Here is a 15,217-nt window from a genome sequence, read left to right as displayed (position 1 = left end):
ATGTTGCATCTATTTATGTATTCAAACATATATGATTCTATAAAAATATTAAGTTGATGTTCTCATATAATCTCTATGTGTCAATCCATAAAAAAATAATTATAACGCATTACATTCTACTCAAAAAAACTATTCAATTTTTGTCATTTTTTTAATATTTCCAAAAACAAGTGAAATATAATGTTACTTGATGATTACTTGGTATTCAATATAAAACAACAATGGATGATAGGGAAACATTATAATGAAAATGATAAGTTTGTACACATAAAATATTTATATTCCCTAATATAATATATAAGATTATAAATATATAATATAAAATACGTATATTACAGCAAATAAAAATTGGATCGAATAAATTTTTGATTTAAGATTTTTAATAAATAGATTAGGCAAAAAAGATAATGAAGATAATCGGATGTTTTTTGAATTTTCATCATTTCTTTTTTCAAAATTACAATGTATCTTACTTTATAAATATTATAAATCTACAATATTTTACGGAAAAATTCTACGGAATGTTAAATCAATCTATTTTATATTTCGTCTATGCTTCTGGTATGTGTCCATACGATATGTATAGAATTTATAATTGTTAATGTTAAATATTCTCTTTTTACAATTACATATGATTCATTTTATATATTTCATATATAAAAAATAATATAATGAAGCTCTTAGAATTAACACGTATATTTTCATTTATTTTAATGGTAATAAATAAAAATATCATTACTTAACCTATTAAATACAAATTATTATAAATTGTAATATATAATATATATGATATAAGAAATTTAAAAAAAAATTAATATTGTATTATAAATTAAGAAATAACATATAATATTTTTTTTAGGTAAATATTGTATCAACGGAATTTTCAGCTGATGATTGTAAAAGTTTAGGCTTTAACAAAGCTAATTTACTTTGTTCAACTTGTGAGGAATTTAATAAACATAGTTTAACAGAAATACTGTAAGTATATATAAATATACTTATTATATTAATTTTATATTTTATATTAAAAGAATAAAAATGATAAAAAAAGAATAAAAATTATAGAAATAATTGCAAAGAATGTTGTTTAAAAGATGATGATTATGATGCGTCTGGATTAAAACGATATCCACGTGCTGTTCTCGAAGTATGTACATGCAAATTTGGTGCATATCCTCAAATTCAAGGTAAATTTATTTCATATTATTTAATAATAAAGAAATACTTATTACATACATTTATTCTTTGTTATTTTTTTTATAGCTTTCATAAAGAGTAATAGACCTAATAAATATAAAAATTTACAAATAAAATACGTTAGAGGTTTAGATCCGATAATTAAATTATTTGATGCAGACAATAAAGTTGAAGATATTCTGGATATACATAAATGGGATACTGATTCTGTTGATGAGTTCTTAGCAACTCATCTCTCTATGGATTAACATCAATGTATTTAATCATATAATATATTAAATATTTTATTATAAATTTTAAATAAAATGTAATAATCATAATTATAATTATATATAATTCTAAAAATAAGCTTTTTATTTATATTAATTATATTCTTTCTTATTTTAAGACTTTTTTGATTCTACAATATAAAACAAAATAATTTTATATAAATATTATTATGTTATGTTATATAAAATAATGTAAACTAATTTTTTTTTAAATTATTTTATATTTATTATTTATTTATTTTGTTTTATTTCATACTTTCTATACACACAATAAAGTTCGATGTTAGAATGAAAAATTATTTAAATAATACAAAAGTAGTATTACTTTTTATTATTTAGGTGCTTTAATAGATTATTATTTTGCACAATTCTTACTTAATAATAAGAATAATTAATATAAAGAAATTATAAACGTTACATATCATTTGTTATTAATATATTACATATATGGCTGATAAAGCTAATATTTTTCATGGACGTAAATTTTATTACAAAATTAAATTAATTTATAACGATTATGATTTGTTATAATGATGGAATTGAAATTTTTAATATTTTATATATTATATGTCAAAAAGGATATAGATCTGTAATAAAATTCTTACTTATTATATAATTGTAAAGCAAATAAAATTATTGGTTTTTCATATCGATTATTATAAATCTTAATTGTCAAATATTTTATTATTATTATTATTACATTATTATTTAGGCATAAACTAAATAAAATTTATATTATCTTAATTTTATTTATAATAAGATATTTTGGGATTTGCCAGCATATCACTAGGAATGAATCTTAAATCTCCATTTGATTATTACGTAATTGTTATTGATTGATCACTTAAAAAATGATAAAGATGTTTTAACTACTTGCGCTGGGATAACGTGCTCCGCACATTTATTATTTATAATTATATATTCTAAAAGAGCAGAAATTGTATATCACTATTTCTGTTGAAGCTACTATTCTATAATGAACGATACAATACATCTGTGTATATATATATGCATATATTGCATTTATCACAAAAATTATTTAGTTTTCTCAATATGTATAATTAATTATAACCTCAATATATATAATTAATTAATTATAAAATTATTATTAATAAAATAATTTTATTAATTTTTAAATAAAGAATTTAAATAAAGAATATTTGCACCTATTATTTGCTTCAAAATAGAAAATAATGAAATAAAAAGTGATAAATTATAGATAAATCTGAGCAAAAAAATAGCGAATATAATAATATTGTTTTGCCATTTCGAAAAAAAAAAAAATATAGACCTGGCATGAATGATCAATAAAGATAATGAAAATAATATTATAATAACTTGTTATACAAATCTATAAAATTTATATAGAAATAACATCTTGTGCAAAACTTTTTTAAATAAATATAGATTGAGATTACAACTGATGTGTTTTTTGACAAATAAATCTGAAATATTTGTAGGATAAATTTGTAATATCTAAAAAAATAGAACACATCATTGTATCTATTCTTGTAAGAATCTATTTATTTGATTATTCTGACGAATTCATTAATGTGTCAGAAAATATATTTACTATAGTCACATCTTTAAGATTTGATAGAAATATAACAGATTGTTTAGACATGCTCATTGATGAATTAAATTCCAGCGCAAGAAATTAATCGCTAAATATTAATAATATTTTTCCATACAGAATAGTTACAAGATAACCAATGTCAGTACAAAAAGCATATCTTTTTATTTCTTTTCTTTAGTTCTGAAATCTATCATATTGTTTAACAATCTGTGTATACTCAAGTTTAATATGATAATGTATAATTAAGAAACTTCGAACAAGCTTGGGTAAATCAGTTATATATTTTTTTAATAGCGTTAAATGTTTATAGCATAAATGATATATGTATGAATAATGCTATTACATCCGATTTGTACATATAAAAAGTTAGCCATAATCATTCAATTATGGTAAATTTTCTTTAATTTTTTTCAGAAAATTTAATATTTTAAATCATGCAAACATTGACCGCTTAAAATACTAAATAAACTAATGAAATCTAAGAGTAGATACAGGACTAAGAAATATAATTATTATAGAATATACCCAAGCTTACTTTAATTTTAAAATAGAGATCATTTTATCGTCGAGCTCTTCGTGCTCGTGGAGTACCACGTCCACGTGTAAAACCTCGACCACGCGTTGACTTTATTTGTGGACTTTCTCTATCTAACTTTTGAACTGATTTTTCATGGTCAATATGTTCTTTTTCATCTCCGTCGTCAATCAAATTACCTATTTCCGCTTCGTTATCATTATCTATATCAGCCCACATTTTATCAACTGGCGTTTTCTTTTCTTGAGTATTAATAACGTTTTCTGAAGACTGTTCGTTGTTTTCAGCTTCATGAACTTCTTCTTCTTCAGATTCTGCATCAGCTTCAAGCGGATCATATTTTTCATCTCCATCAGCCTTTTTTTGAGGATTTGCATTCTCAGTATTGTTTTCTTGCACTTCTTTCATTTCGATATTATTCTCATCTTCAGGATTAGCTATTTTACGACGTTTCCAGTTTCCATCATATTCTTTATCATTTTCTTGAGCATTTTCAATAGTCTGAAAAAAAAATTATCTCTTACATTTTTTTTTTAAATTTATATTTATAAATTTTTTTATTTATTTAATTATACCTCAGATTTCTCTGTTGATTTTTGTTCTGTAGTTTCTATATTCGAAGTTAAGGTTTTTATTTCTTGTACGAAATTTCGATAATGAGTAATACTACGTAAATGAGCATTCATATCTTCAGCTAAAAGCATAAATCTCCTACACTTTTCACAGTAAAATCCTTGAACTTCTTTCACCATAGATTTTCCTAAGAAAAAATAAATATTGTAAATTAAAATTTAATAAAAAATAAAACAAGACAATTGATATATGTTTTTAATTACCAATTGAAATTTGATTTTGTCGACAATATTTATAAGATGGAATTTTCAATTTTTTTTCGGCCAAATTCTCAACAATATCTGTAATATATTCTTGTTCTCCTGTAATATCTTCTTCTTTTTCATTTTTATTATCAGGACCAATATCTTTTTCTTCATCTTCAGCAGTACGTATTTCAGATTCTCCTTTTGCAAGTTTTTCTATACGAATGAAAACAATAAAAAAAATAAGGATAAGATAATTTTTTTTTTGAAACTATATACTTTTAAATGATTTTTTAATATACCTTTCTTTTTATTTTTCCGCTGTTCTTCACATTGTACAGCTTTCTTCATGTGTCCAGGAGTTAAACAATGCTCATCATATTCAATACGCGATGGGAATTCTTTTAAACATGGGAAACATCTTGGATGTAAAAATGTTTTTAATTGTTGATGTTTTTCACTCTTTCTATGAGTAGATAATGTTCCATAGAAATTTAAATCACACATTGTACAATATTCGCGTACATTAAGATCCACAGAAACCTAAACAAAAAAAAAATAAAAATAAAAACAATAATATCAATTTATTATACTTATATGTATATTTACCTTTTTACCACGACGTTTCGAATTAGTCAAACTCAGTTCACGTTGTTCTTCTGCTACTCTTAATTCATGTCGCATCAAATCAACTTTTAATTTATATGATTCATCTAATTTTTCCATCATCAACTGATGTGCTCGTCCTCGTAAATGATTTTCAAAAGACTAAAAAAAAAAAAAATATTAATAAAGCTTAAGCTTAACATATAATAAATACTAAGTACATACATATCCATCCCACATGTGTTTGTTACATATGTGACAGAACATGTGACTCATTGGAACTTCCGCATAACGACTTTCAGCATGTCTAGCTTCTGATTTCTTTCCTGTCATTTTTGAATCCTTATCAATTGTATTTGTTTCCCTTGCCGCTATTTCTTCTGTTGCAGGCTTATCTGATTTTTGTTGTCCATCATCCTGAGATTTTTCTCTTGCTTCTTCAGTTTCAACAATTTGAACATCCTCAGTTTCCTTTTTTATATCCTTCCAATCAACCTTCTTGTCTTCTGATTCTTCATTCTCTTCACTATTATATAAACAAACAAAATTTTTATTATAATAATAAATGATAATTAAATTTAGTATACTTTTTTTAATGATATTAATTTCATATTTCTTTAATATATTGTGCTTTATTAAAAACACGCATATACAAAATTATCAATATCAATAACTAGAAAGAAATTGGACATGATATTAAGTTAAAAGAAGATAACTCACACTTCTAACAACTGTAAAAATATTTAATTAACCTATTATTATGAACAAATATTTGGATAATGTGTATTGAAAGAGGAATATATGGGGAATATTTTACATGATTATGAAATTCTAATATCATGAAACTATTATAGATAATCTAAATTTAAAGTTGAAATGTGAGTTGAGTTTAATCAACAATGAGGAGTGAACATATAATATGTAGACATATGTATATATATATGTATATATATATATGTACGTATGTATATATACGTATGTATATATTTCTTTAAAAAACAAGAGAAAGGACACAATGCTAATTCTTTAGCAATTATACCATATGTACATAACAAACATCGTACATACAGAAATAGGTGACAGAATGAGACTTACTGAAGTTTGAAGAAACTATTCACAATCACCAGGAGCTTACCTTGTTACAGCAGGTGCTTCTGTTTTTTCATTATCAGAGGTCTTAACGTCCTGCTGTTCCTTTTTGGCAGTCTGATTTTGTTTAGAGGCAGGAATTGGTTTAGAAGATTTATCGTTGTGATGTTGAGTTTGGTTTCCATTCATACGCTGATTGCCAGACTGGGGTGCACGAGATTGTTGTGCAGATGGACCACGTCGCCCACCAGGGCCATCACGGGGGCGATTGCCCATCTAGTCATGTAGGTCAAATGACCAAACCGTCATGAGAAGTATCTGATATAATAGCGATTCTTCTCAAATTTGGTTTTAGCAACCATTGGGATATTTGAGGGAGAAAAATATACTACTCAATTCGGAAGCAGGACGTATTTAGTGTTCCAATGAACATCAAAGGTCAGTATTTCCACAATCTAGTGGAAGGGAAAAGGAAAATAGTAGCAAATAGTTGAAGATGCATACAATCGTTGCATCTTTTGTACAGGCAATGATCTTATTGATCATAAGATATGATATTTATAAAACACATTTTTATCCTTTGAATGTAGCTCAATAAAGCTCAATGAAAAATAATCAACAAGAAGAAGAAGTTAAGTCAGTGAACAATGTAGCTTGTAATCAATATTTTCGAATATTGTTCTTCCATCAATTTTAGCTACAATGACGAATAGAAGACTTGAGTGGATTATAAATGAACCAAGTTAGAGGAGAAATATATCTATACTGAAATTTGTTACCCAAAATCACGGTTAACTTCCACTAAAAATGAGAAATTCTATTTTGAAATCACACATCTTGTTATTGTGTTTTTTTTAATGAATAACATTAAGATGGTAATTTTCTCCTATGAAAATTAATTTTGGCATAACTAGTAGTAAGAATTGCTTATACTTATTAACTGCACAGGGTAGCCACGTAGCATGTCATCCACTAACTGAAAGCCTCATTAATGAATCGATCAATGAATATAAAAAGGAAAATTTCAAACTTTCAAACTAAGGATTGGTGTTGTTGACGTTGTTATAAAAAAAAAAAAAAGTAGTGTGGACTAAAAATTGCCCTTACATTTTTCTTTTCATTCAAAATGATCAGCATATCAAATAAAGATTATATATTCATACCTTATTGTATGGTTGTGGTCGTTGATTCTTCATAGGATGTCTAACAGGACGATCATTAAAACGCCCTGAAGAAAAATTCTGTTGATTTGGAAAGTTAGGTCCTGGTCCAGAAAAATTATTTCCAAGGCTAAGAAGTGATGGTACCTGCTATAAATTTTTATAAAATAAATATGTGTATATATACATGCACACACGCACACACACACACACACATATACACACTAGCATAATAAAAATCATAAAAATAAGATGAATAAAATCTAATTACCTGAGGCTGTACTTCTTGTTGGCTGCGAAGTAAATTTGTAAGGAGATTGCTTGCTATTGCTAATTGTGCTTGCGGTGATGCTAAAGATAAATTATTATTAGGTGTTGGTAAAATTCCTCTCCCAGGCATCATTCCTCCTTCCCAGGGATTCATTCCACCACTTCCACCACCACCTCCACCACCTCCTCCTCCACCACCACCACCCATTCCACCACCCATATTACCACCCATACCTCCTCCACCACCACTTCCCATGTTACCAACCCGTCCTCCACCACCACCTCCTCGATTATTAAAATTTCGATTCCCAAAAGAATCACGTTTTATTCCTCGGTTGAAAGACATTGTATCTAAAACCAAATAATAATATATTACATATAAGAATATATTTTATATTTTATATATTTTATAATATATATATATATATATATATATATATATATATTTTATAATATATATATATATATATATATATATAAAATGTATATATTACTTATTTATTTATTTATTTATTCATAATAGAAATTATAACAATTGTTTTTTAAATATAAAAATATATAAATATAATAATATATTTAAAAAATATTTTATTATTTTATTATAAAATTTTGTATTTTTGAATTATTTATTTTTAAATAAAAAATCAGAATATTTCTGAAAAGATATCTATTCCAGAAATAAGAAGTTAAATAATTTGTAATGAATTAAGTATTCGATTTTTCATATAAAAAATAAAAATTTATAATTACATATATAATGTTTTAGCTAAAAACAAAAATAAATATTATACATAAGACAAAAATTATTTAAAATTTATTTGACTGATATTTTACATATCAAAGGACGCATTCCCACAATGTGACTATTTGTTAATTTTTTAAAAAAAATATTTATTATTGTATAAATTCTTGCTAATTTTAGACTTGAATAATTTAAATTGTATTTAAAATTTTTAATATATAATTTCTATTACAAATTGATTAGAAAAATAAACATTTACATACCACAAAACTAACAACTTTGATCACAGCACAAGAAAAGGAGGCAAAATGGAAAGCTCAAGGAAATGGAGTCATGAAGCGTCTAGCATGGACTAGAGCATTAAAAGTGGCGTTTAAAATGGTCGATGTCAAAAGTAACTACTATTTCTGATTGGTTAATGTCATATTTTAATAAATTGTATAAAAAATTATTTTTTTTCATTTACGTAATATGATATATAAAATAAAAAAGAAATTATAATCTCATAATAGAAAAAAATACATTACATATTATATTGACATTAAATTAATAAATTATATATAAATATATACACATAAGAACTAATAACTTTAAGTATTTCAAGTATTTTTTTTTCTTTTAAATTCAAATATAATTAAACAATTTAAATAAATTTTATAATATATATTTCAGTTTCAATTATGTCTATTTTTTTACAAAATTTTTATTATTTAAAATCGATATAAATTTATTTGCATTTAATAAAAATACCTACTTCTGATATTTTTTGCTAGTACTTATAGCTAACAGTGTTACACGTGCAATTGGTGTGTAAACGATTTTTAATTTTCTGATTATGTGTAGTAACTGAATAAATATAAATTAAAATTTTTAATTATTATTAATCAATTATTCTTTTATTCAATTATTTATATTTTAGTATAATAATGCATAATTTATAAATTATTATATGTCATGTCGTATTTTTCTTTGTTAAACAATACCGGTAATACCCGGTGTTTGTAAAACAGTACTATACATTTTATTAAATATTATATTTATAATATATTTTTAGGATTCATCTTTTACATTTAATGATAAAGCATAATGTCAAGTCAAAGACCAGTTTCTTGTGGTCTTGACTTTTGTGCAGCACCAGATTTAAGTAATTGTCTTTTCACGGCAAATTCATCCAAGTAAATAATAAATTATAGTTTATATTTTATTTATTATTATATTCTTCAATTTATTATTAATATTATTATTATTAATTTTCAGATATGAGTTTATATGCGTCCCACTTGTTCATCCATTATTTAAGAGAGAATTTGTTTCTGGAAATGCAAAAAATCGTACTGGTCCATTTACCAGACCAGACATAGTCTTATGTAGTTCTGGTAAGCATGTTAAAAAATAAAAAAAATTTTAATAAAATTAATATTTTTATTTATTTTATAGATTGGAATACTTTAATCATTGGTAAATTATCACCATATATTAAAGTTGATTCAAAAAATCCTAGCTTAAAAAAAAACAGTGAAGAAACTTTAAAGCAAGAATTAACTTTGGCAAGTCATTTAGGTCTTGTAGGAGTTACTTTTAAATTAACAAAAGGAATAAAAGAAAATGCAAATCTTAGTAGAATTATCTGTGATAAACTTTCAAGCACATGTAGTTTACAGGTATATTAATTTAATAATTTATAACCATCATATGTTTGTAACATCTATTCATTTTATTATAGGTTTGGGTACAAATACCTATGGAAAATCCAATTAAACAAGCTTATTCTTACAGAGAAAAAGAATGTAGTATGGTAGAAAGTCCATGGGAATGGTGGAATGCCTTTAGAGTAGTTTGCGATTATAATAGAAAATTAGGTGTTGCATTAATTGTAAGTCATGATCTTCCTGATCAAGAAGAAGTATGTAAAAATTATTTTTTTGTATATATGTTATTAATAATTAAAATATAAATATAACAAAGTTGATATAATTGCAAGATTGATAGGTGGTTAGGTGAACCAGTTAAGTGTTTAATTTTTCCAACAACATTATTTATTACAAATAAGAAAGGATATCCTGTATTAAGTAAGGCACATCAGGCATTAGTCAAGAAATTTTCTTTGTTGGAAGTACAATTTATACTTACAGGACAGAATCGGTATCAAAGTATTACTTATTATCATAATTATTTAGAATATTTATGGAAGGTAAAATTTTTTATATTTTTAATTTTAATTTTCTGATGGTACAAATATTTCTATTTAAATTTAATAATTTTTTATAGGATTGTGAGTCAAATGGACTAATTGAAAGATATACTCGGGGCTATGAAGATTATTTACAATGTCCTTTGCAACCACTTATGGATAATCTTGAATCTCAAACATATGAAGTATTTGAAAAAGATCCTGTTAAATATACAAAATATCAAACTGCTATTTTTCAAGCAATTTCTGCCATTGTAGACAAAACAGAAGACAAACATAGAGAAATGTATTAAATATATTATTATAGCTAATTATAGTTAATAATACAACTAAATTTCTATAATTATAATTAATTATAAAAATGAATTATTAAAAACATAAAATTCTATTTTAATGTTTAGAATAATAATGGTAGTTGGAGCAGGAAGAGGACCTCTTGTTCGTGCATCTTTAAATGCGGGAGAAAGAGCAAAACAACCGGTTAAAATATATGCTGTGGAAAAAAATCCTAATGCAGTATTAACGTAAGATTTAATAATTATATATTTTTCTATACATTATGCAAAAAAATATAATTTGAAATTTATTGTATATATAGTTTACAAGCATTAAAAAAAGATCTTTGGGAAAATAAAGTAACAGTTGTATCTTGTGATATGAGAGAATGGAACCCTCCTGAAAATGCTGATATCATGGTATCAGAATTACTTGGTTCTTTTGGTGATAATGAACTTTCTCCAGAATGTTTAGATGGAATTCAACGGTTTTTGAAAGGTACATTATTATTATTATTGTTGTTGTTGTTGTTATTATTATTAATTGTTATTAATGATTGTTATTTTTTATTTTTATGTTTACTCTTACATTAGTTGATGGAATATGTATACCAACTTCATACACATCATATATTGCACCAGTACAATCATCTAAATTATATAATGAAGTAAGACAATGCAGAGATAAAGATAAACATTCTTTGGCTCATTTCGAGACTTCATATGTAGTTCATCTTCAAAATAAATATGATATAGCAAAACCACAACCATTATTTACATTTAATCATCCAAATAACGGTTAGTAAACCAATATTATTTTTATTAATTAATCATAATTAATAAATAAAATATTTTTATATTTTCAGCAAGTGTTATCGATAATTCAAGATATGATACAAAAATATTTAAAGTACAGCAAAATTCTGTATTACATGGCTTTTCTGGATATTTTGATACTGTTTTATTCAATAATATCACTCTGAGTATAGAACCTAGTACACATAGTCCTGGAATGTTCAGTTGGTTTCCTATTTTTTTTCCAATTAGGGTAAGATAAATTTATATAATTGTATCATTAAAAAAGAAATATAAAATACAATTTATTGCTATAGGAACCAATACAATTAAAAGCCGGGGACCAAATAATTGTTCATTTCTGGCGTTTATGTAATTCTAAAAATGTTTGGTATGAATGGTGCATTACTGAACCTATTCCAGGACCTATACATAATCCTGGTGGCCGTTCTTATACTATAGGTTTATGATTTAATTTTAATTTATACAGTTAACATATTTAAAAAAAGTCTAATATCTTTCTAATAATTCATGATAAAATTGTAATACAAATATTCTTTATTACACTTTTTTTTAATAAAAGAGATTCAGATAATAAATTTTTAAATAAATATTGTTTTTGCTAAAAAGTTAATGTAATATTTTTTTAATTTAAATAATTATAGTAAATCCTATTTAAAAACTCTTTAACTCTAAAAACTCTAAAAATTAATATTATATTAGAGAATTTACTTCTTTAGAAATCAAATATATATAATATTATTGTAACACGAAATATATTAAAAAAAATTTTTTTAAAAAAATATAGAAAAAAATTACAATAAATATTCTCAAAACAATATTTAACATTCTTATTGTAAAAGAATCATATTAAAATAATTCTTATTGTATTAATAATTGTAATCTTATTTTCTATTATATTAATAACGTTGAAAATAATATTAAAATGGTAAAAAAAAAATTCCGAAACTTTAAGAAATTTATAAGAAAATATATTCTAACTAATAATCTAAAATATATAATTTCGCGTTCCATTATATTCCGTGATATTAGAATTTAAAACGAAATTATTAAAAATTATAAAATATTAGAATTTAAAAGAGAAAATTTTAAGTACATTCAAATGCAAAACTAGTAACTTTAATTACTTTATTTAGTTAAGTCCAATTCTGCAAAATTTAAAAAAAATATTAATATGTTCATATTGTACTGTAATCTATTCTATATTTTATTTGTGATTTCATTCATTTTATAATTGAATTTGTTGTCTTATTGTCTAGGTATAGCTATCATGAAAGTCACTGTTATTGCACAAACTTGATAATATAAATTATGTTATCTGTTGAATATGTTTCTATTAATCTTTAACCTCACGTGATCATATTTATAACTTTAACATTTTTTATATATATTTTTTTCATATGAATAAAAATACCTTATTTTTATTATTAAAATTAATAAATCGGAATTTTTCTATTTAAATAAAATTATTTATATTAACTAATTATTTTCATATATATTATGTAATTTTTAAAAAATTTTTTAATAAAAATTATGCAATATTTTAAAAATTATACTTTTACTTATTTTTAAAATTTATTAAAAAATTTTTTCTAAATTTAGATTAATTTAAATTACTTAATCTCATTTTATATAGATAATACAATTATTTAAAATACAAAATTTATTGTTATACATATTATTTATTGATATATTACTTATTAAATTGATTATCAAATTAAAATTAACAATTATAAAATATATTTATAAAATATATCTATATATTTTTATATCACTATATTCAATTCGTAACAGTTTGAATTGTATGATGATGAAATGTATATTCTACGATAAGAATTATTGATAAAATAATATATGTTATTTCATAGAAATATTTTAATTCATTTAAATCACGCGTTTCGTTTATATGAAACTCTACCAGGAAACTTTTCGTATTTATTTAGTCAAGATTGAAACAAGTGCACGATAAAAATTTATTAAGGTTAAGCTCTTCGATTGTTTTAAAATTGAAAAATATAACTCGATATGGCAAAAGTAATAGCACAAATGACAAAATGCACTGTAAGAACATTTCCACATATTTCGAGAAAAAGCTTATTTAATATTTCTGCCATAAAAATATCGTTACATGTTTCACGTTCCATCACTAGTACCCGTTGTTTAAATATCAGTAAGTTTAAAACATTTCTTTCAAATATTTGATAAAAAGTATATTTTATAATATTGGTTATTATATTATATTATATTTGTAATATTTACAAACAAAATCTTAATAATATGTTTATTAATATTATGTATAATTAATTTAAAATCATATTAAAATATTTTTAGTTTGTAATAAAGTAGTATTAATATTTTATATTAAATTATTATAAACAAAATTTGTAGAAAGATTATACACGGAAAAACACGAATGGATAACAATTAATGGTAATGTAGGTATAATTGGAATATCCAATTATGCACAAGAAGCATTGGGAGATGTTGTTTATGCTCAGCTTCCAGATATTGGATCTGAAATAAAAAAAGAAGGTCAGAAAATTCTAAAATTCTATTTTTTAAAGTGAAAATTAAATTCGAATGCCTAATAAAAATTAATTTATTTACAGCTGAATGTGGAGCTTTAGAATCAGTGAAAGCTGCTTCTGAATTATTTAGTCCTGTAAGTGGGAAGGTAGTAGAAAAGAATGAAGCAGTTGAAAAAACACCTAGTTTAATTAATACTTCTTGTTATGAAAAAGGATGGTTATTTAAAGTAGAATTAAGTAAACCTGACGAACTAAAAAGTCTGATGAATGAGGAAGCATATAATCTATATTTAAAATCTGATCCATCATGAATATAATATATTTTCTATATGTACATGAAAATAATTAGTAATGATTTAATTTTTATCATTTTCAATTGTTTATCATTAATGAAAAAAGTATGAACATTTTTATTTATTTTAAATTTTATAATAATCATGCATGATGTTTTAGTAGTTTAACGTTATATTAGTCAATTGTGAAATTACAATTTACAGTTGTTTAACTAAGTAAAAAAAAAAAAAAAATAGTGCCTTTATAAATTATATTATTATAAGAATTGAATATATTGTACTTTTGATTTTGTATCTTCAAATATAAAAAAATAATTTGTTTTAAATTTTGTTTAATAAGGCACAATTTTATATATGAGATTAGGCAATATGATTAATAAATTTAATATAAAAATGTAAACATTATGAATTAAAAATATGAAGATGTGTGCAGTAGTTAGCTGATGTCTTTATTAACCACTGTGCATTTTCTTATGTTGTTATCATATTTGTACAAAGCAAACAAATGTTTTAATATACATGTTATTCGGTATACGAATGACACCATTGTTACAAATTATAATAAACTTTGTGTTGTACATAAACGCATTTAAATTATAATAACTTGTATGTATAAAGAAATAATTGAATGTTTTGAAATACTATTTGTAAATTTCTGAAAATTGTCTGCTTAATAATTTATAGTACCATCCTTTACCCTCCTTTCAAAAACTATTGTACATCTTGTGGTCATTGCACATATTTTTATATAATAATACCAAAAACAGGAGTGCGATAAGGGAAATATTTTCATTTAATAGGAGTTCAATTAGTATAATATATAAAAATAGCGCTGTCAATCCTAAAAAGGAA

The 15,217-nt window shown here is 23.4% G+C and overlaps 4 protein-coding genes across 10 annotated transcripts; 3 read left to right on the top strand and 1 right to left on the bottom strand.

The window, feature by feature from the left end:
* The first annotated feature begins 537 nt into the window (after nt 1–537).
* LOC410663 (selenoprotein F) lies at nt 538–1,517 on the top strand. 2 transcript variants are annotated; one of them, XM_006557387.3, is made up of 4 exons: nt 538–561; nt 860–978; nt 1,066–1,187; nt 1,264–1,517. In XM_006557387.3, exons 1-4 carry the CDS (start codon nt 553–555, stop codon nt 1,443–1,445), a joined length of 432 nt encoding a protein of 143 aa, XP_006557450.1. In that variant the 5' UTR covers nt 538–552; the 3' UTR covers nt 1,446–1,517. The 2 variants fall into 2 exon arrangements, with proteins under 2 accessions (XP_006557450.1, XP_394140.4); XM_394140.7 differs by having other exon boundaries at nt 542–716.
* A 1,662-nt stretch (nt 1,518–3,179) lies between these two features.
* Nucleotides 3,180–8,615, bottom strand: LOC408565 (zinc finger protein on ecdysone puffs). 3 transcript variants are annotated; one of them, XM_006557391.3, is made up of 10 exons: nt 8,526–8,615; nt 7,522–7,871; nt 7,254–7,397; nt 6,137–6,366; nt 5,227–5,527; nt 5,005–5,163; nt 4,698–4,938; nt 4,414–4,611; nt 4,153–4,337; nt 3,180–4,078 (listed from the first exon to the last, which is right to left on the bottom strand). In XM_006557391.3, exons 2-10 carry the CDS (start codon nt 7,864–7,866, stop codon nt 3,602–3,604), a joined length of 2,280 nt encoding a protein of 759 aa, XP_006557454.2. In that variant the 5' UTR covers nt 7,867–7,871; nt 8,526–8,615; the 3' UTR covers nt 3,180–3,601. The 3 variants fall into 3 exon arrangements, with proteins under 3 accessions (XP_006557454.2, XP_016766321.2, XP_392109.4); XM_392109.6 differs by having other exon boundaries at nt 3,602–4,078; nt 7,254–7,400; XM_016910832.2 differs by lacking the exon at nt 8,526–8,615 and having other exon boundaries at nt 7,254–7,400; nt 7,522–7,866.
* LOC410664 (protein arginine N-methyltransferase 5) lies at nt 8,586–12,152 on the top strand. Of its 4 annotated transcripts, none has more exons than XM_006557389.3 (12): nt 8,586–8,656; nt 9,317–9,437; nt 9,520–9,638; nt 9,700–9,923; nt 9,986–10,165; nt 10,244–10,453; nt 10,531–10,739; nt 10,855–10,977; nt 11,052–11,227; nt 11,323–11,526; nt 11,595–11,776; nt 11,841–12,152. In XM_006557389.3, the coding sequence occupies exons 2-12, from the start codon at nt 9,349–9,351 to the stop codon at nt 11,991–11,993; spliced, it is 1,869 nt and encodes a 622-aa protein (XP_006557452.1). In that variant the 5' UTR covers nt 8,586–8,656; nt 9,317–9,348; the 3' UTR covers nt 11,994–12,152. The 4 variants fall into 4 exon arrangements, with proteins under 4 accessions (XP_006557452.1, XP_026299679.1, XP_394141.2 ...); XM_026443894.1 differs by lacking the exon at nt 8,586–8,656 and adding an exon at nt 8,657–8,676; XM_394141.4 differs by lacking the exon at nt 8,586–8,656 and adding an exon at nt 8,810–9,068.
* A 1,156-nt stretch (nt 12,153–13,308) lies between these two features.
* Nucleotides 13,309–14,949, top strand: LOC113219111 (glycine cleavage system H protein, mitochondrial). The gene is made up of 3 exons (XM_026443863.1): nt 13,309–13,714; nt 13,933–14,076; nt 14,154–14,949. Exons 1-3 carry the CDS (start codon nt 13,570–13,572, stop codon nt 14,381–14,383), a joined length of 519 nt encoding a protein of 172 aa, XP_026299648.1. The 5' UTR covers nt 13,309–13,569; the 3' UTR covers nt 14,384–14,949.
* Nucleotides 14,950–15,217: the final 268 nt, after the last annotated feature.

Source organism: Apis mellifera, linkage group LG1, assembly GCF_003254395.2.
Source record: "Apis mellifera strain DH4 linkage group LG1, Amel_HAv3.1, whole genome shotgun sequence".
In the NCBI taxonomy this organism is placed as follows: Eukaryota; Metazoa; Arthropoda; class Insecta; order Hymenoptera; family Apidae; genus Apis; species Apis mellifera.
This window is presented reverse-complemented; position numbering and strand designations above follow the sequence as displayed.